At 32.4% G+C, this 21,855-nt stretch overlaps 1 protein-coding gene and 1 long non-coding RNA gene across 3 annotated transcripts; one reads left to right on the forward strand and one right to left on the reverse strand.

Annotated features, from left to right (window-relative positions):
* The first annotated feature begins 13 nt into the window (after positions 1-13).
* On the forward strand, positions 14-21,701 carry LOC126736243 (heterogeneous nuclear ribonucleoprotein H2-like). 2 transcript variants are annotated; one of them, XM_050440506.1, is made up of 8 exons: positions 14-164; positions 339-443; positions 495-741; positions 791-931; positions 1,438-1,576; positions 8,506-8,732; positions 13,697-13,875; positions 21,182-21,701. In XM_050440506.1, exons 2-8 carry the CDS (start codon positions 420-422, stop codon positions 21,392-21,394), a joined length of 1,170 nt encoding a protein of 389 aa, XP_050296463.1. In that variant the 5' UTR covers positions 14-164; positions 339-419; the 3' UTR covers positions 21,395-21,701. The 2 variants fall into 2 exon arrangements, with proteins under 2 accessions (XP_050296463.1, XP_050296464.1); XM_050440507.1 differs by having other exon boundaries at positions 8,506-8,720.
* LOC126736245 (uncharacterized) lies at positions 20,440-21,271 on the reverse strand. The gene is made up of 2 exons (XR_007660642.1): positions 20,937-21,271; positions 20,440-20,760 (listed from the first exon to the last, which is right to left on the reverse strand). It is a non-coding gene; the product is annotated as an uncharacterized LOC126736245 (long non-coding RNA).
* Positions 21,702-21,855: the final 154 nt, after the last annotated feature.

Consider the following 21,855-nt stretch of genomic DNA (forward strand, 5'->3'; position numbering starts at 1 on the left):
TTCTGAGTTCTGACATGACGCGACGCCATTATTGTAGGCACGCCAAACCGATATAAAAAAATTGTTTGGGAAATTTCGCATTTTATCGAGAATTTAAAGACATTTTTCAGGTCCATTACTTGGTTATATTGCCAATATATATACATAGGAATCTTCATTTAAAAGTAAGTTATTAGTTCATTTTTTTAAATAATAAGGTAATATAAAGGGAATTGTATGTTATGAAGTTGCTGCCCCCATTTTGTTCTCAACTGTTTGGTTCAAATTTCCCTTGAAAGCTTAATGGGTGCTCCCTAATTATTAGCAAGTTATTTAATGGCATTTTTTCATGCAACCAGTATCTAGTACTACAACAAGACCTCTGGAGGTACCCCAGATACTTTCCTGGCTAATTACCCCCTAAGGAAGACAATACAGTGATGGAAGACATTAAAACTGAACTGGTAACTGATTTTGATCATTTGTGATCATCAATTTATTCAACTTCCCTATAGGATATGAATAATACCCAAGAAACAGAAGATGAAGGCTTCATAGTAAAACTAAGGGGTCTCCCATGGTCAGCCACAGCGGACGACATAACCAAATTCCTTGGTGAAGATGGGATCAAACGAGTCCAATTAACTTTGAGCAAAGAGGGGCGTCCCAGTGGAGAAGCCTTTGTAGAGTTAGAGACTGAAGAGGATCTGCATAGAGCCGAAAAGAAGGATAAGGATCACATGGGGTCCAGATATATTGAAGGTATGTGTATAATTAATATTGAGTGGAAAAAAAATTTGGTTTTTTATAGTTTTTAAGGTGAATCGGGCTGAAATGGAGTGGGTTATGAAGAGATCCGGCAATAATGCTTCTGTCAATGAAGACGGTTGCGTCAGGTTGAGAGGGCTTCCGTTCGGTTGTTCCAAGGAGGAAATCGCTCAGTTTTTCACAGGTAAGTTATTATTGTGGAGGGAATTTATTTAATATTTAAGTTTGTTGGTGAAAAAAGAGTTTTGTTTTCTTGCAAAGTAGCAACAGGAGTTCAATTTGGAGATTAATTTATAAGAATTAGTTCAATATCATAGATTTCTTGCTAGGTGAGAAAAGTGATTATTATGTGTTAGTATTGTTCATGAAATAATCAATTTTCTAATGTAGCAAGAAATCGATGATAATGAATGAAGTATTTTTTAGAGACCCCTCGAGTTTCCTGATTTAAATTCAGTAAAGTTTTTCCAAAAAGTTGATTTTCTTTCCCAATTAACCCAGTTCTTGATTAAGTTTGAATCATTAAAAAAAAAACGAGATTTTTTACTGTACTAAAGCTACTTTGTGTAGATATTCTATTTAGTCTCCGAGGACTGGACCTAGAAAACCCCCGGGTTCTAATATTCCCAATAAAAAATTGGTCAATAATATACAACAGGGTCGGTTAAATTTTATTAATTTGGGTGGTAGGGTTGGAGATCGTGGCCAACGGTATAACGCTGCTGACCGACTTCTCGGGGCGCAGCTCAGGGGAGGCCTACGTACAGTTTGCGAACAGGGAGGTGGCAGAACGGGCTCTCCAGAAACACAGGGAAAAAATTGGACACAGGTGGGGTAAGGGCGTAGAGATAACGAGAACAATGTTGGCCCTTGTCTACTTTAACATTAAAATTAATTAAATTGTTATTTTGTTGGCCTCGTTACTACTGTTCTCTTTATGTCTACGGTTAAATGGGGAGGGGGGCGGGCGGGGGGCGACCCATGGCACGCTCTCTTCACACTCAAAACCAAAAAAAAAAAAAACCAACAACTTTGATTCATTTAGAGGGTATGGTATTTATTAATTTTATAATTATTGTATCTTTTTTTTTTGCTTATTGTTTTTTTTTTAACTGTTTGCTGGTAAAGGTTCTTTGCTGTATGGGTGCTACAGGTTTACTATGCCGATGAAAAGGTTTTTACCTTTTTGGGAGTCCTAATGTTTATATGAAGTCAAGTTGAAACTGTAGAAACTATATGGCTTATAACCGTTAGAGGTGTATAATGAAAAAGACCCGTTGATGGTGTCTTTTAAGACTGAAAGGCAGTTTTTATAATTTAAGTAAGTACATAAAGCGTCTGCGGAAAAGCGTAAATTGAATGAATAATGTGTGTAAACATATGTGATTAGTTTTCTAAGCAAATTAGGGAGGCAGAGAATTATTCTCAGATATTACAAGTCCATGTCCTTAATATAAAGTCCACTTTACTGAATTAGGAAGTTGTCCAGGCCAAAATCCTCACTGCTCTCTTTTGATGATGAAAATCTTATTTGCCTGATCAGAATTTTCCCATAAAACTATACTATGCCATATCACAATATAAGAACGATTTGATTCATACACAAAGTTTTCCATAAAAATGGGTTGGTGGCCAATTTCTACAGAATTGGTCAGTTTTTGCTGTTATAGGACCCACAAAAACAGTTCTAGAAGTGCTTAAAACTAGCATCATGTAAAACTTTATTTATGCCAATAGCATTTAGAACACTTATTCTGTAACTATGTAATGGGTCTACCAATAGAAGTGATAGAAGTTTAGTGGGCCATGTACGCAAAATGGTATGTGTCAAAACGTGGATCAAGCGTCAGTTGTGTTAAGTATACTTTGACATTTCATCATGAATCGTTTGAGTCAAGAGCAACGTATAGCTATCGTGAAAAGGTATTACGAAAATGCGCAATCGGTTAGAGCCTGTTGTCGTGCTCTTAGAGAAGATTTTGGCCATCGTGGACGGCCTTCTGAGCTTGCAATAAGGCGCACAATTAATAAGTTTGAACGGGAGTACACTCTTCTGGATAATAAGCCAATAACGCGACAAAAAAGTGCAAGGACCGCTGGAAATATCGCCGCTGCAAGAGAAAGTATTGACGCGAATAACAATGTGTCTGTTTTGCGCCGTTCTCAGCAATTAGGCATTTCACCAATTTCTCTGTGGCGCATTTTGAAGAAAGACTTAGGCCTACATCCATAAAAGATGGTTCTAACTCAAGAATTGAAGCCTGCTGACCATGGTTTGCGAAGAACGTTTACCGACTGGGCTCTGTTGCAGTTGGAACAAAATGCCGATTTTGGGAAACAAATCATCTTTTCAGATGAAGCCCATTTTTATCTTAATGGCGTTGTCAATACGCAAAATTGCCGCTTCTGGTGTCAGAACAATCCCCAGAAATTAGTACAGGTGCTATTACACCCGTTAAAAGTGACTGTGGGGTGTGGTTTGCATGTCGCTGGAATTATCGGTCCATACTTTTTTGAGGATGCAGGGGGGCGTACTGTGACAGTCAACGGAGAGCGCTATCGCGACATGATAACAAACTTTCTTTGGCCTGCAATTGATCGTGGAGACTTTGTACAGAATTGGTTTTAACAGGACGGAGCAACATCGCACACCGCCCGAGCCACAATTAATTTATTAAGAGAGCGTTTTGAAGATCGAATAATTTCGCGACATGGCAATATCAACTGGCCACCAAGGTCCTGTGATCTTACTCCCCTGGACTTTTTTCTTTGGGGATATGTGAAGTTGAAGGTGTATTCTAACAATCCTCAAACCATCAATGAGTTGAAAGTTAACATAACTAGGGTTATTCGCGAAATTCAGCCCAACTTGTTAGAAAAAGTGATTGAAAATTGGGTTCATCGTCTAAACGTCTGCCGCCGTAGCCGAGGTGGACATCTTAATGATATTTTGTTTAAAACATAATGTTACATAATGAACTACAACATGAAACATCAATCATAGAAATTAACCAATTCGTTTTTATTTTTTAGCAATTTAAACTTATATCATTCTTATTTGTAGACCCTATACATGGGTATCAATATATAACTTAGTACAATGAAGTTAAAAAAAGAACAGTAATTAGTAATAACTTAACACTTGACACATGAAAACATTTTTTATAAATGTTCCACCAAAAAATAACACTAAAGCTACAAAATCATTCTACAAGTGACACTTAAAGAGAAAGCGACCATTGAAGTTAAACTTATAGACTTAAAGAAAATGCAAAATAAACACCAAAAAAAAAGAGGCATTCATTTCGAACAGGTTTGTTACCCAATTACAGAAAAGAATTTTAAAAAAATCACCAAAATATGTATAAAAAAATCAAAATGCTTAACATTCTATGTACTTAAACAGACTATCTATATACATACTAGAAAGACTCTGCACACATTATATTAATAGGGCATTTATATAAAATAATCTAAAATGCCTAGAGTTTATTCTTGGTACCCGAAAATTTAAACCAGCCAAAAGGGTATCAATCTTGTTATGAATAAGGTTATTTAGGAATTTTATGGAAATAATTTCTCTTCTTTTTGCTAATGGTATAATATTAAATTTATTAAAGTATAATTGACTATCCAAACCTCTGGCTGGAAAGACACCTTTCTCTCTAAACCAGAGATACTTCATAATCTTGTGCTGAATGCGCTCAATATCATCTATCAGGGTACCAAATTAGAGATCTGTATTCTATTTTTGAGCGTATGTAAGAGAAGAAAAGTAGTTTTAAAGTATTAATATTTTCAAAGTGCCGACAGTTTCGATAAATAAAACCCAACAATTTGGCAGAGTCAGAAACTATTTTTGCTACATGCTTGGCAAAACTTAATTTCGCATCATAAGTAATTCCCAGATCAATTGCCTCATCCACTCTGGCTAACACAACATTATTTGCTCTATAGTCAAAATTGATTGGCAACAGTTTTCTAGAAAATGAGAGAATTTATTAACATTTAAATATAGTCTATTGACATTGCACCAATTCTCTACTTTATTAAGATTTACCTGAAGGAATTCGCCATCGTCTTCAGTATCCATTTTTGTGAACAATTTTATATCATCCGCAAACAGTAAACTCTGACAAGACAGTAAATTGGCAAGATCGTTTATAAATAATAAAAAGAGAAGCGGGCCCAGATTAGATCCTTGCGGAGCTTCCGAGCACACTTCATATATAGGAGACCTAAGGCCTTTATATTCAACAAACTGTTTACGACCTCGGAAGTAAGATTTTATTAAAGCAACTAAATCCTTAGAAAAACCAAGATAACTTAGCTTATGAAGAAGTACAAAGTGGTCAATTTGGTCAAAAGCTTTGCAGAAATCAAGGTATATTACATCAACCTGACCTCTATTATCCAAATGCTGACACAAATACTCATTTAGGCAAGCCAGGTTTACTGTACAGGAGCGATTTTTGACGAAACCAAATTGATTATTTCAAAAAGTTTGGAGAAATTACGTAAGATCGATATAGCTCAGTTTAGTATAACAAAAAATTCAGTATAAAACTTGTTTCGATTTGTCATTAAGTCCATTAATTGAATCATAAAACAGGTCAATTATAATATTTTTATCACAGAATTTACCAAATTACACCTTGTAGGAATTGGAGCATTAATTCCATAGTTGGTACTAAAACCAATAGCTGCGAGCAGATCAGGGTGATCCAACATTCTATTAATGATTTTATAAAAAGTTACAACAATACAATATTACATCAATTACTACAATTACATCGGAAAAACAAACTTAGTAATTGCATTGCTCTAATGGACATTTAAAATTTTTATTTTTACCAAACATGGTTTAATACGAAATTCCCAATAATAAGGCAACTTATGCTTGACAGATCAAAAAGTAGTTGTACAAAACAGATGAACTAAAACAAAAAAAAATTATATACTTTATATAGCTTAAGTTAACAGAGTACAAAAACTTAAGAGTATAAAAATTGATATGATTTAAAAACAACCGAGATCCCAAGCTGCCAACTTTAGTATACTACAGACAAAAGAAATTTAAATGAAGGTTAAATAATAAAAAGAGCGATTTTATGGTCATAAGGGGTCATAATCATTGGAGTAATTTTTAAATATAGTAGCTATGGTGCTATTTCTTGCTAAGTTAGTCGGTCTAGTTTATAAATAAAAAAGGTGTTTTCTAGTATGGGAACAAAAAAAGATTTAAGTCCCTTAAAAGATGACGTGCATCAATTTTATAGTTGCAAAGTTTAAATAAAAAAAGCTGGCGCTTAGAATAGCGCAATGCCTCAGAGATAAAAACTTAAGTCGTTGTAAAAGTAACTACTTATGGTACTACTTTCTCGCAGGTTATAATCTATCAATTTTGAGGCACAGATATTTCAAAAAACCTGCGCCGCACGTATTCGAGTCTGTCTATATAGTTGAGGAACCATACCATTGCTCCATAAAGTAATTTAGACTTAATTATATAAGGTAATAAGACTGTCGAACCTTTTTGAGAGTTTTCAAGAAAGATTTAAGAATTTCATCAATATATTTGTTAAATGTGAGGTTGTTTTCAATTCCTCGTAGAGTCGACATGTCCTAAGGAAGGTTCACACTATTTTTTATAATATATTCGTATTCCAAATGTTCTTACTTATTGGGTCAACTCATTGAGGCATGGTTTTTATAAATTCTACGGATGACATATGGAAATTCATAATATTGCTGATCTGTGCATTTTGTGATTGAATGTTGTCTAGTAAAGGGGTTTTTCAAACAAATCGTACTCCTATGGACTCGAGAAGAATTTATTGACCGGATTCAAAATGCTTGCGAGGAATAATTAAGAAATCGAAATTTAGCTGTTGTTGTTGGAACTATTAGGTGTCGATGTGAATTATGTGTTCAGTAAAATCGTTTATATTTCGAAAATCTTTAAAATTTTATTTAAGTGTGGCTATTAACGCTTTTTTTTCTTAAGGTACACGTTTCTTTTTTATTTATTTGGAAGGAACAGTAGCTCTGTTAACCTTCCCCTTTTATTATTTTTATACTTACACATTTACATAGTTTCAAAGAGGTAGACAAAGTTATACTGAATTTACAATATTATAGCAGATTTGCTAGGTTGATACAAATATAATAATGAACAGAATATTGCAACCTACACCTAGATAACCTAATATCTGTATGTGCAAAAGTCGCAACACATATACTCTCCTATAATAAATATAATTTTATATATAATGATAGTTTTATTATTACGCAATAATATAATTAAGTATATAAGTACCATATCAAATTGTAGCGATTTCTTCATGCATTTTATTTTTTTACTCGGAAACGGTGCCTTGTACGTAAAAAAGGTCTATATTGCTTCAAATGAAATGAGGCTTTTAAAAGTAATTTTTATTTTGGAGAAAATGGAGCCACTGGTAGAATTTGAAAAAATATTCTTATGCAAAAATGATTTTTCACGTTTTTACATGACGCTTAAGGACGATTAAAATCACGTGTTTGGCATGGTACGTCTATTACTGACCCATATTGCCGTTTAATCACCTACCGACTGACCATTTAAAGATGTTTTTTCTGATGACATTTTAGTGACCTCTTCTTTTCATTTTTAATTGATGTTTCTAAAGAGCCCAACGTTGATAAAATAGGTATATCCGCTGGCTAGTAAGAAGCTTATAGGCATTTACATTTATAATAGTATTTTTCCTGTAAATATAAAGTTGAAGTCCAAAAAATTAAATGCGACAGTTTTTTTTAAGTTTTAAATTAAGGTACTGAAAATCAAAATGCAAAGAAACTCTCTAAACTGCATGAATTGCAGGAATGATTTAATCTGTCCTTAAATTTAAACTGTCCAGAAAGTGATAACCGCTAAATAATATTTTTACGATTTTACCACACTGGATCTAGCTAGAAAATAGGCAGGTCAATTCTATACTTGGAATAGAAATGTAGACATCGTTTTCATTATTTTATTGGCGATCAAGTGATTTACTCACGTGATTCACTAACTTTTTTCATACGTCAAGATTTACATTCTAGGAACATTAATGAAAGCCCTCTTTTTAATTCTCATTTAATGATGTTGTTTTATCGTTACAGAAGGGGCATTTTGCAGGTTACGTCATTAAAGTCCCACAATTTTGACATTTTTTTTTCACGTCATTCTGTGGTTGTCTGCGAACTGACCTGATCCTTGATGCTTACAAGTTATGTCCCAACTTTCATAGAAATATTTCAATCACTGAAATTAATAACAGCCTCTGTATCATACAGAAGAAGCATTTCTCGATATATGACAAACTAAGGCTTATTTTCGACGTAGAATCGGTGGTTAAGATCCGGACCATGATGCAAATCTTCTCCTGATGTAAATAGTACTAGATTTTGAACAATTTCAGTTTATTTGTATCAAGTGCACTGAGAGGGCTTCATGTATGTGTTTAAGAGAAGTGAACTCATCGGGGAAACCAATTTTCTTATTGTTGGTGATTTAATTGATATTTTCCGGTTGGACGATTTTTATAATTCTTTGTTGATTGACCTATATAACCTCAAGAATAACTTTTTTAGACACTTTTATGAATTTACGCTTTAAGCATATGCTTTATGACTTCTTAAATTTCATTCAACGATTTATAATAAAACCCTGATCCAGCAATAACTAAAACTCTCTCAAAAAAATATATATATTTTAAACGTTTCCCTCTGTAGGTACATAGAGATATTCCGGAGCAGCTTGGCGGAGGTGAGCGACGCGATGGGCGGCGGTTACGGGGGCGGCCGTGGCGGGATGCCGCCGAGGGGCGGCCCACCCTCCATGTTCGGCGCGAGGCCCGGCCCTTACGACAGGGGAGACCGGTTCGGGGGCGGCGGCGTCGGCGGTGCCCGTTTTCCCGCCAGGGGCAGCAGGAGCTTCAAAAGCGTCGGTATGAGTCTTTGTAAGTGCATGTTGCATGAAGGAACAAGGTTGAGGAGGTGCATGGGGAAAATTTAAAATCGTGTCTAGTTGAGAAGCTTATGGAATGTTAATTTTCTTAATTATTCGCAAATTGGCTTTCAAGAGAGTAAAAAGGTATAAATACTGCTGATTCTACAAACAAAATAATTTGTCTCTCATTGGCAATTGAATATCTTGGGATCTAGTGGTTCAAATTTGAAAACTATTGATTCATGGACTAGCCGGAAGACCTTTTTAGTCTTGATTGAAGAAATGACTGAAATCCACTCACTATAAGTCAAGATATGGGAATTCTTAGCCATGGAGTGCCTGTAAGGAACAAAATAATTTGTCTCTCGTTGGCAATTGAATATCTTGGGATCTAGTGGTTCAAATTTGAAAACTATTGATTCATGGACTAGCCGGAAGACCTTTTTAGTCTTGATTGAAGAAATGACTGAAATCCATTCACTATAAGTCAAGATATGGGAATTCTTAGCCATGGAGTGCCTGTAAGGAACAAAATAATTTGTCTCTTATTGGCAATTGAATATTTTGGGATCTAGTAGTACCAATTTGGAAATTATTGATTTATGGATTAGTCTGAAGACCTTTTTAATCTTGATTGAAGAAATGGCTAAAATCCATTCACTATAAGTCAAGATATGGGAATTCTTAGTCCAGGAGTGCCTGTAAGGAACAAAATAATTTGTCTCTTGTTGGCAATTGAATATCTTGGGATCTAGTAGTACCAATTTGGAAATTATTGATTTATGGATTAGTCTGAAGACCTTTTTAATCTTGATTAAAGAAATGACTAAAATCCATTCACTATAAGTCAAGATATGGGAATTCTTAGCCATGGAGTGCCTGTAAGGAACAAAATAATTTGTCTCTTGTTGGCAATTGAATATCTTGGGATCTAGTAGTACCAATTTGGAAATTATTGATTTATGGATTAGTCTGAAGACCTTTTTAATCTTAATTGAAGAAATGACTAAAATCCATTCACTATAAGTCAAGATATGGAAATTCTTAGCCATGGAGTGCCTGTAAGGAACAAAATAATTTGTCTCTCGTTGGCAATTGAATATCTTGGGATCTAGTAGGTCTGGTATGTTTCAGGTGCGTGAAGAGTTATATCTCAGTATTCAAGGATTCAGACAAGATTAAGTCCTGGATTTGAATTGCAGTCAAGTGTATTGAATGCAGTGAATTGAAAGAAACAATCAAATGATCAAAATTTCATTAAAGAACCACGAAAAAATCAAACCAAAACTTCATTACATAACCTACAAACACAGGATTTCCGGATGTTGTAGATTAAACTCAGAATATAAGTACGTTTAATCCACGACATCCGTCAGAATAACCGAAGGTACCGAAAAAAATTGTCGGTCAGTTCGGTTGAAATTTACAACCAATTTTTCGAAACTTACCGTTAGTTTGCGAAATGTATAAACAGAAAGTTGGCTTAGCCATGGAATAATGCCTTTCCTCTCTTTTAAGTGGAGTATTTATGAATAACTTAGAGAAGAAAATCATGAACAGCAATTTTCAGATAATAGCTTATAGGAGATATGTGGATGATATTTGTGTTATTTAGGGAGGTAATGAAGACCAATTGGCTAACTTAAAATTTTGCAAATTAGCCTACATAACAATATCATTCACCATGGAAAGAGAGCAAATAAGAGTTTGCCTTTCTTGGATCTTTTGTTAAAGAGAATTAATGACAAGATCGAATTTGATTTTACAGAAAACCATCCAGAAGTGATAACATCATACAATTCGAGCTCACCACATACACATAAGGTTGCTTCTTTTAACTCTTTGTTATATAGGTTAGTCACTCATCCACTATCTAGCGGATTAAAAAATCTAGGGTATACTACTTGCATTGTGATGAGTGCTCGACTGTGAATGTTAATTAGTCAGGAAGAAGCATTTCCACCAGAATGAAAGGACATCTGAGCCTTTTTAACAACCATAGGAACACCGATGTTGCATGTTTTGTCAACTGGTCACAATTTTTCGGTGTCAGATGGTTTTGCATGAGCGTGCTAAAGATAAAAAACTGGATTTTCTGGAAAAGCTAGAGATTACAAGAACTAAGAGAAGTCCGATCGTAAATTGTGTCGACGACGTCTTTAATTTTGAACCTAATCTCCAAAAAAATTTGACTTTGTAGAGATCATATTTCGTTAATGTAACGCTTCGCATAATATAATATATGACAACCGAATGTTCTCTCACAGACCAGTTCGGCGACAAGGTCACTGAGGTACGAATCCAAAAAATCCTGGTATTTGTCTTTATTTCTTATAAAAAATAGTATTCTAATATTTGGTGTAAACATTTATATTTTAGTTAATAACTATACGCGATGTAGTTACCATTTCACGTTTATCACGCTGGTTATAACCCAAACCAGATATTGCCCTAACAGCCTTCATCTGCAATCCAAAAACTCCAAATGTCCCCCTGCCGAATTTACCTCATGCAAAGATTACATAGCTAATATGAGAATGAAAAACTGCGAAATATGTTGTTCGCCTTACATTTCTAAAGACACACTGAGAGTATAATGTTTACTTTAGTCGCATTTGGGATATGGCGTATGATTATGAGGCCCATACTCTGCAGAAGGGAGCAGTGAGATGTATTTTTAGATTTGTAGAGATTCATGATGTTCATTTTACGTACAGTGAAAGTCGGATATAACGACGGCGACTGAACATGGATCGTTATAAACGGCCGTCGTTATTAAAGGACCTACATATACTACGTCTTTTTTTTTCAATTAAAACTATGTACATACATAATTATGTATGTTAGAAATATTTTTTAATTTTACAAAACTCTGAAAATACTTAGATACACACAAAGCAAAAAACCAAAATTTACACCGATACAGGTAATGTAAGGTAAACCTACATAGTACATAAAATACATTGGTATGTATGATGTACATATAAAAAAATTATTTAGTTAATTTAGTAAAAAATCTGTTATCTTTGTTTTTTGCAACGCGACTTAAAGTAAATTGAATCAATTTTTTTTCTCAATAAAACTGGTTGGGTCTAAAAGTTTTTCGTCACTCACATTATTGTGTAGTTCACTGCTCGTAAAACTTCTTCAATAGATGGTGGATTAAATCACTCAATTGTAAGCACTCAATTGTAAGCACTTCCGCTGCACTTTGCTCGTCACCCAAAATACTGTTTGTGTCTAAGTGACTATCAGAATCTATGAAATCAGTCCATTTAAAGTTTTTTCAATTACAGCTAGAGGCACATAATCTTCTGTATCAAAGTCATTACTTATCCTTCCTGCCAACTCGGTTAAAGGAATGTCGTCTTCAGAATCGGCAGTTTCCAGTGTCCCTTCTAGGAATCCGGCATGTTTAAAACAATTAATGATTGTTCGTTGTGATACCTTATTCCAGGCTTTGGAGATCATCGATATTGCGTCCAAAATATTAATGGAAGACTCCTTAGATAACTGATTCATTTCAATAATATTCATTAACTGGAACTTTCTTTAATGGACTTTAAAAGATCTTATGATTTCTTGATCAACTGGCTGGAGCACTGATGTGGTATTGGGTGGCAAGAATTGAAGATGAATATTGTTTAAATTTGACACTTTTGGGTGCGCTGGGCGATTATCTACTAGGAGTAAGATTTTCTTTTTTTTCTTCATTAGCTCAGAGTCCCGATCTCGCAAGATCCAGGCTTTTTTGTTAGACATGTAGGTAACAGGTAATGTCTTAACATTTTCATCAAAACAACGGGGGTTTTTTGATTTTCCAATGTAGTTACTTGTGTACCCTTTTCCTATTTCAGGCTGTACAGTTTTAAGCCAGTTTTCTGTCACTCCAGGAGGTGCACTAGCAGATTCACCACTTATTTTTCCATAAACAATATTATGCCTTTTTCGAAAACGTTTTATCCAACTTTCTGTGCAGGTGTGTTCCGGTCCTTTATTCAGTACCCTGCCGAAATGTTCCGCTTTTGCCTGTAGTATAGGACCACTAATTGGCGAGCCTCTACTTCTTTCAACTTTAAACCAGTTAAATAATGCTTTATCTATATCTGCATGACTATACCTAAGTTTCTTCCTTTGGATAACCTAAGTTTCCTCTTTGGTAGCAAATTCTCATTAAGTGCATTTTTTATTGCATCCCGGTTCTTCCAAATTGTAAAAACACTCGAATGCGATAAGCCTAACTCGCTTGCAATAGCAATATTGGATTCACCTTCCTCAAGTCTGCAAATTATTAAGCCCTTTCCCTCAATGGACAAATCTTTTCTTTTTTTTTTGAATAATAAGAATACCTTGTAGTTATTGGTTACAAATGATTGCTGTGTGAATCACACACGTTCGGTCGTTATATCCGGCCTTCCGCATGACAAATCTCTTACATAAGGACGCTAAATGCGACTTGGTTGCTATAACCGGCGTCGTTATAGGCAACCTTTTTTAGACTTGCGTTACATATAAATCCAATCAAACTTCCCAGATTTCATCGTAATAAGCGACGTCGCTATTCGTGACTTTTGCTGTAATAGGTTTGGCAATCCCTCACTTTACATGAACAGAAAAGTCTCTTTTGTTAAAGGATATTTAATCATTTGCCACTTAATTTGAGAGAAACTATATGAGATTCAAATTTGGTGTAAAAAAAAATGTTGATTTCATTTGGTTTTTACAGTATTTAGAACACAAATTTTGACCAATTTTAGTTATTACTATGCTTGTTTTTATATATTCTGGAGTTTTGATTTTATTGAATCTTATTCATCATTTGTTGCTTTTATTGTCTGTTTGTGGTTTTTTTCTATGCTTTGTGATATACATTTTATCTATTACAGTTACCATTTTTAGCTACTCCATATTTGATTAACCTGGTGGTGGTGTCCGCTTTATTGGAATAATCAATTCAAACGAATTTGTTTGTAGATGCGTGGGGCGGTCCGCCACAGAACGGAGGTCCGCCACGTGGGATGCCAATGAACAATAAACGATTCGATGACGATTTCGATTACGACACGTGGAGCCCGCCGAATCGCCCGGTCCAGAACCACTGTATTCACATGAGAGGGTTGCCATTTAAAGCTACGCAACAGGATATTGCCGAGGTGAGTACAAACCATCATATAAAAAAAAAAATTTGGATGGTGATCTTGAAGCTGACCTTGGAATTAAACTTGCTGTTAACAGTTTATTTAGTACATGATTTCAAAATTGAAATCATTGTCACATTGTCACAATCATTCTTATTAAAAAAACCACAGATTTAACTAGCTAACGCAACAGATACCCATTCGAATAGTAAAATCGCGGGACCCCAAATGTTAGCCGGCTTTTTGAGCGAGCTAACCATCGGCGTTTTACGTCGCCATTGTTGCCAAGTTTGGGGGAAGCCGGCGACGGTCGGTCTCTCGGCTTGTTGTTCGAAGAAAAAAAACCTGAGGTATAGGGTTGAAACTACGATATTATTTTGGTTGCAATTTGCCGAGGTATTTGCGTTTTGTTTTGTGTTATAATTGATATACATTATTATACAATTGATTGTGTTTTGTTTTGTAATTAGTTTAAACTTTTGTGTTTAGTGTAAGTTTAAGTTTTTTTTTTGAGTTTGTATTAAAGTATTGCATAACAATAAATATTATTCCAAAAAAAACCTGCCCGAGTGGTGATAAATGTGAATATTTTAATTGTAGAAATTCACGAAGAAACTCTGCAACTCGAATGTTTAGGTTTCCAGTTAAAACTAAGAATATTTGTAATGAGTTACTTATTATATTGGGTATTACGTCACTTATAGCAAAAATCAATTTAGAAATTTTTATCTCACACGCTCCACAATTGAAAAGAAGAAGAAAATAGACTTATTCACGTATTTAAAAGAAAATTTTAAATCATTAATTAATTTTGAGAATACCCTGATCTACTTCTCTCTTTAGCAAAGGAATCCATGTATTATGAAAATCAACCGAACAAGTAGCTAAGCATTTATCTTCATTTAACATTATAAATGCACTTTCCTTTAGCTTACGTAATTTTGAAATTGATTCCTTTGCTAAAATTGAGGAAGCATTCCAGTCTATTCTGTGGTTATTGTCGAATACATGTTGTGTAATTTTTGATTTTTGAAAATCATTGTTTTTTATAAAAGATTTATGTTCATTAATTCTTTTTGGTAATGGTCTACAGGTTTCACCTATGTAAAATTTACCACAAATACAAGGAATTTTATAGATTACATTTTTATTAAATTCATTTTCATTGAAAGGTTTAGTTTTTGTTAATAAGTATCGTAATGTGTTTTGTGATTTAAAAATAGTTCTTATATTAAATTTTTTAGCAATTCTTTTTATCTCATCAGAAAAACCTGGAATAAATGGTAAAATAAGATTTGTCGTAAAAAGTGGTTGATTCATTTTTATACGTGGATTATCAAACTCTTTAAAGCAATTTTCTAAAAATTCTTTGGGATAATTATTTTGAATTAAGATATTTTTAATAAAATCATCTTTTTCAGTTGTAAAATATTGATTATTACAAATAATGTGTGCACGATCATATAAACTTTTTACCACTCGTTTTTTTACCATTATTGGATGATTAGAATTAAAATTAAGATATCTATTAGTATGAGTTGGTTTATGGTAAATTCTAGTTTCAAAATTTTGTAAATCCTTTTTAATTAAAATATCAAGAAAAGGAAGCTGGCCATCAGCCTCCTTTTCAAGAGTAAATTTTATAGTAGATTCTTTTGAGTTAATGTAATTTAAAAAATTTATAAGATCTATTTCGTTATGGTGATATATTGAAAAAATATCATCAATATATCGCCACCATATTTTAGGTTTTTTATCAAATTTATTAATAATTTCAGATTCAAAATTTTCCATAAATATATTACTTAAAATTGGTGAAAGAGGAGAACCCATAGCCATACCAAAGTTTTGTTGATAAAATTCATTATTGTATTGAAAACAAGTAGTTTTTACACAATAGGTTAAAATTTCTAAAATTGTATTAACGCTTAGTGTTGTACGTGCTGCCAAATTATTATCATTCTCTAATTTATTTTTAACAATATTTAAAGTTTTGTCAACAGGAACATTAGTAAAAAGACTTACAACATCAAAACTTACCAATAGATCATGAGGGTTAAAAGAAATTGTAGAAAGTTTTTCTAAAAAGTGTTGAGAATTTTTAATGTAAGAATCAGAATTATTAGTGTATGGAGTTAAGATATTTAAAAGATATTTTGCAAGAGGATGAGTAGGTGAATTTATGCTACTAACTTAAAGGAATGTTAATGAAGCTTAATGGGTCTTAAAGGAACATTTATTTTATGTATTTTTGGTAAACCATAAAAATGTGGTGATTTACTATTATGTGGAGTTAATTTAAATCTATCAATATTAGAAAATTGGTTTTTATGCTTTTTAAGTAAATTATAAATTTGTCTTTCAACTTTTTCTGTAGGATCTTTAGATAATTTAGAATAATTGCCATCATTAATTATTAAATTTAATTTATTTTCATAAGTGTTAATATTTAAAAGAACAGTAGCATTACCTTTATCGGCTGGAAGTATTTTAATATTATTATCGGTTTTAAGTGTCTTTAAAGCTTTTAATTCTAAAGAGTTTAGATTTTGTTTAATTTTAATTGGTTTTTCAATTTCTATCTTTGCCCTTATTCTAAATTCATCTTGTTGATCCCTTGGTAAGTCTTTCGTTGCGTTTTCTATAGCTGAAATGATATTTAATTTTGGCAGAATTTTTGGAGTAATTGAGTAATTGAGACCTTTAGAAAGAACAAGTTTTTCTGTATCAGATAAAACTCTATCTGACAAATTAATAACAGTTTTATTTATAAAATCATTATTATTTGTGTTTAAAAGTTCTTGATTTATATTTTCATTATAAAGTAGATTTTCTATTTTCTTCTTCTTTTCAATTGTTGAGCGTGTGAGATAAAAATTTCTAAATTGATTTTTGCTATAAGTGACGTAATACCCAATATAATAAGTAACTCATTATGAATTCGTCACAACAATACAGATTTTACTTAAGGATATTTGTGACCAATGGATAATATTTGGATATATAATTGTGGTAAGTATTTTTTAGATTTTAAGAATTAAGCTTCTTTTTCTTGGTTATAATTTAAAATAATAATAAGGAGGGTGCGAAGCGACAAGATATTTTATGACAAAAATTCAATGTTAGGCATTTAATAATTATGCCGGTTGGTCAGTGTTCAGTTGCTTAAAATTGAAATATCATAAATGGTTAGAGATCGAATAAAAAATTAGAAAAAAATTAGATTTATTACAAAAAAGAATATAAATTATAAGAAAACTATTTTCAGATTACAAAATAAAATAGAAAAATCCAAATTAATGTATTCATCACCGCTACCGCTGTTAACTTTTTTATCACCAGTGGCAAAAACTTTTGTAGGAATGCAGTTAAGAGGTAAAAAACATGTGATATGGAATCAAAAAGAAAAAGAATTTTGTTTATCATTTTACTATAAATCTCCATCGGCTTACCTTTTCTTGAGAAAAAAAGGCATTGTATTACCCGCTCTGTCAACTATTCAAAACTGGATTTCACAAAATGATTTTAAAACGGGCATTGACGAAGATATTCAAGTGTTTTTAAAACAAAAAGCTATGGTAATGAAAAAAAATGTCTCATAGCTTTTGATGAAATAAGCATCAAGGAAAATTTAGAATTTAATAAAAAGTTAGATCTAATAGAGGGATTTGAAGACCTAGGACCTTTAGGTAGGACTCGGAAAAAAGCTAATTACGCTCTTGTTTTTTCTATGAGGAGAATATATTTCAATTGGAAATTTCCATTAGCTTACTTTTTTCCCAGATTTCAGTTCGTAAAGAAAACTTACAAAAAATATTTGTATATGTTCGTAGTGTTCTAGACACAATTGGATTTTTACCCGTTGCTGTAGTTTGTGACCAAGGGACGAATAATACGGGCGCAATGAAATTGTTAGATGTCAATACAGATAAACCATACTTTTATGTAAACGGCAGAAAGATAATTGCATTGTATGATGTTCCTCATCTTTTCAAAAGCATCAGGAATAATTGGCAATCAGGAAAAAGATTTGAATTATTTAATAAAAATATTTGTTTTGGTATAATAGCAAAAATCTATGAAATTGACAAGGCATCTCAATCGGCCAGAATTCTTCCAAAAATAACTGATAAGCATATTAATCCTGATGCGTTTGAAAAGATGTCCTGTAAATTGGCACTACAACTTTTTTCTAATACAATGGCCGCAGCCGTTAAGACGTCTGTCATAAAAGGCTTTATTGATAGGGAAACGGGCACTAATACCGCAGAATTCTTAGAAATTATGAATAATTTATTCGACGCCCTTAATAGCAAAAGATTATTTTCAAAAAATCCTTATAACTGTGGAATAAGTTCTCAAAACACACGGGTTATAGATATTTTGCAAAAAGGAAGACGTGTTTTCGAGTCTCTAATGAAATTGAGTGAAACTTTAAATAAAAAAAACAAATAAAGAAAATTTCAAAAAGTAGGCCGCCGTGTTTTAAAGGTCTGGTTCAGTCCATAACTGCCATTCAAATTTTGTATGAAGACCAAAAAAAAGAAAAAAATCATTTTTTGCTAACAGATTAAATCAGGATTTTTTGGAAAATTTCTTTTCAATTGCTCGGCAACGTGGTGGAATCTTAATCCTACGGCTAGATCTTTCCGATTATTTTTCAGAATTCAAAGCGTAACGGATTTATTGACCCCTTCAAAAATTTCCAATTGTGAACCTGATTCTGACAAACAATTAATTTTAATTGATTCTTCTAAAAAAAAAGCAATGAGTTTGGGAACAAATGAAACCCCTGAAATTGAAAATATTGTTGATATACCAAAAAATCAAGTCAAAATGTCCCTTAAGACGAAAACTTCTTTAGAAGAATGTGGCAATTCGTATTACGCCGGGTATCTAGTAAAGAAAGTGCTGGAAAAATTTAATTGTGAAGATTGTGCCCATTCTGTAAAATCAGCTACCTACCTAACCGATCCTTCACAAATATTTCTTTTAAATAAAAATTACGGTGGGCACGAAAACGCGTATTTAGTCAGTCCTTCTTCAGAAGTTACCGCGATTGTGAAAAAATCGATGCACATTTTTTCAAATGACTTTAAAAAAATTAAACATCAGGAATTTGTGGGGACCAAAATAAAAATCAAAGTTTTATCAAAAAATATGAACTGGTTAGGACCAGCTGATTAAATTTGCTATAAACAAGGTTTTTTTTTTAACAAAGCTTGTTTATACTAATCTTTATAAATTTTCTAAATGGACCCGAAAAACTTTGCACAATAAAAAACAAAAAATTAAAAACTTAAAACACGAATAAACTAAAAAATAAAAAAAAAAGTATTAAATTATAAAATATTAGTTTTTTCTATATAAAAGCAAAATTTTAACTTTTAAAACGATTTTCCGAGTCTATACAGGGTGTCTCATAATCAACATCACAGGCTACAACTCTTATTTTTGAAGATAAAATAAAAAAAAAAAAAATTTATTAAATGTAAGGATACTACCCAAAATTATTTAAAAAACTACCCCCTGACAAAATCATCCCCTAAAAACCACCCCCGACTCTGTTTTGTTCAATGGCACCCCCACTATTTTTTTATATTTTTAGAATTTTGGTAAAATAACTAATTCAATCGTATAATAAGCATTTCGTGTTAGCATCAACTTAAGGAATTTTTAAGTTTTAAAAATTAAAGGTTTTTGTGGCAAAAATAGGAACACACATTTTTTTAGTGCTTTTATTAAATAAATCAATAAAAACAATTTTGTTTTATTTAATAGAATACCAAGTCAATGTAATATCTCGACTAATAAATGAAAATTGAAATAAAAACAAACTTAGTATTCTTATTTTTGCCACAAAAACCTTTAATTTTCAAAATTGAAAAATTCGTTACATTGATGTTAACACATAATAATTTTTGTTATCCAATGAAATTAAAATGAAATTAGTTAGTTATTTTACAAATATTCTAAAAATCAAAAAAAAATAATGGGAGTGCCATTAAACAAAACAAAGTTGGAAGTGGTTTCTAGGGGATGATGAAGGTAGTTTTTTCCCTACAACTAACTATTGAAGATAATTTTTGTATAAATGTTTATCTTTAAAATATTATAGCCTCTGACAATGATTGTGGGACACCCTGTATACATATTTCTTGCCATTTTTTGTTTTATTTAAAAAATTGAATACTTATACTTTATATTTTTTTTAATCCACATTAAAGAATTTTCTAAAGTTTCGACCCCTTTTTGCCGTTATACATTTTATATTTGTTTAATTGATAAACATTTTTATAAAGTCGACAAATTCTTTTTTTTTCATACAAGATACTGATTTTCTTATTTACATTCTTATACTTTTATATAAAAAAATATAAATCATAGAGACTATATCAATTATAATAAATTTTCAACATCACTATTTTATATACGACATATTCCTTTTTAAATAAAACTAAACTAAAAATAAATCTAACACTAAATTTGTATATTTTCGAGTAAAATTGTTTTTTTTTGCTTATCAATCAGCTTAGAATACTTTATAATAACCACGTTTTGAATCAGTGACTAAGTAAATATGTATTTATTTTTATTTTATTAATTATTATTTTGTAATATAAATATTATGCATACTGTAAGTGCATACTATGTCATATTGTAATTAACTGTCAATATTGTACATACTTTATACAAATTAATATACATACATATTTTCATAATTTAAAAGACGAAATCTTTTTATTTTAATTACGGTTCTAGTTTTACATATTGGCAACAGGGCGCCGCATTTCGAACAATATATTACAGCTTTGGTATCACTGCTGCTGCGGCGGCCGATTTTTATGAGGTCCAAACTTCGCTATTCGAATGGGTATCTGTTGCCTTAGCTAGTTAAATCTGTGAAAAAACACACAAAATTTAAAAAAAAATGAAAGAGTGTCTACTAGAAAGTATACTTCTAAAACAAAACAGAAACTTATTTGTATAGGATGCTGCTTATGAGTATGTATGTATAAGTAAAGGTAAGAGTATATAAATAAACTAAAAACTGCTAGAATTTTCAGCTCCCTAACCTCCAACCATCTTTACTACTTCCAAGTAATTTTCCTTCTCACCCAAAAATCCCCAGATTACATCCAAGATAAATAGAGGAAAAATCAAAACAGGTCAGAGCGAATCAGCTAGCCGGTATTTCACAGTCCAATAAACTTCAAGGTCACTATTTATATAATTGAATATACTTTATTTAATTGTAAACACGTTGTTTGTTCTATTCTCGCTTATAAATCTCGTCAGTTATATCGTACGTTTATTTTAGTTCTTCAGACCGGTAATCCCGATGACGATTCACATCTTAACGGAACCGTCGGGACGGCCGTCGGGGGAGGCGGACGTCTGTTTCGCCTCCCACGAGGACGCCCTCAAGGCCATGTCCAAGGACAAAAGTCACATGCAACACCGCTACATCGAGTTGTTTTTGAATTCGTCGGGGGCGGGCATGGCCGCCGGAATCGGCCGATTTAGACGTTAATTATAATGCGTTTTTTTCTTTTCTTTTTTTTTATACTAAGTCGCCAGAGGGAGGGAGGGAGGGGGCTCAATTACTCAACTCAAGTCAATAAGTGGGTAATTTAGGAGGCAGTTCAATTAAATAAATCTTCGAGTATAATTTTAACTATCCGAGTAATGTAAGTTAATAGGATTATATTCTCCAGTTTACTATGAGTCTACTACTATGTCTAGTTTTTTTTTTTGTTAAACGTACGGAATATTTTTATATTCAGATATAGTGTATTTATTTGGTGTGACGCATGGAGAAATAAATGGATTTTCGTTTATTATGGAGTTTTATTACACAAATTGAACGTTATGGGCCAGTCTAACCTTTAAATTTATTAAAGACATTATTGGCAGATACATATAGATTTTTATGATTTTAAAGAGATTTTTAGAAAAATTGGTCTAGTATAGTCATTTACCGGTCGCGTAGCT

The sequence above is a fragment of the Anthonomus grandis genome, chromosome 5 (assembly GCF_022605725.1).
Source record: "Anthonomus grandis grandis chromosome 5, icAntGran1.3, whole genome shotgun sequence".
NCBI classification, from domain to species: Eukaryota; Metazoa; Arthropoda; class Insecta; order Coleoptera; family Curculionidae; genus Anthonomus; species Anthonomus grandis.

Coding starts and splice junctions, on each gene's coding strand:
- LOC126736243 (XM_050440506.1), top strand. CDS start 420: ATGGAAGACATTAAAACTGAACTG. Junction 444..494: donor AAGACATTAAAACTGAACTG/GTAACTGATTTT, acceptor ACTTCCCTATAG/GATATGAATAATACCCAAGA. Junction 742..790: donor GGGGTCCAGATATATTGAAG/GTATGTGTATAA, acceptor GGTTTTTTATAG/TTTTTAAGGTGAATCGGGCT.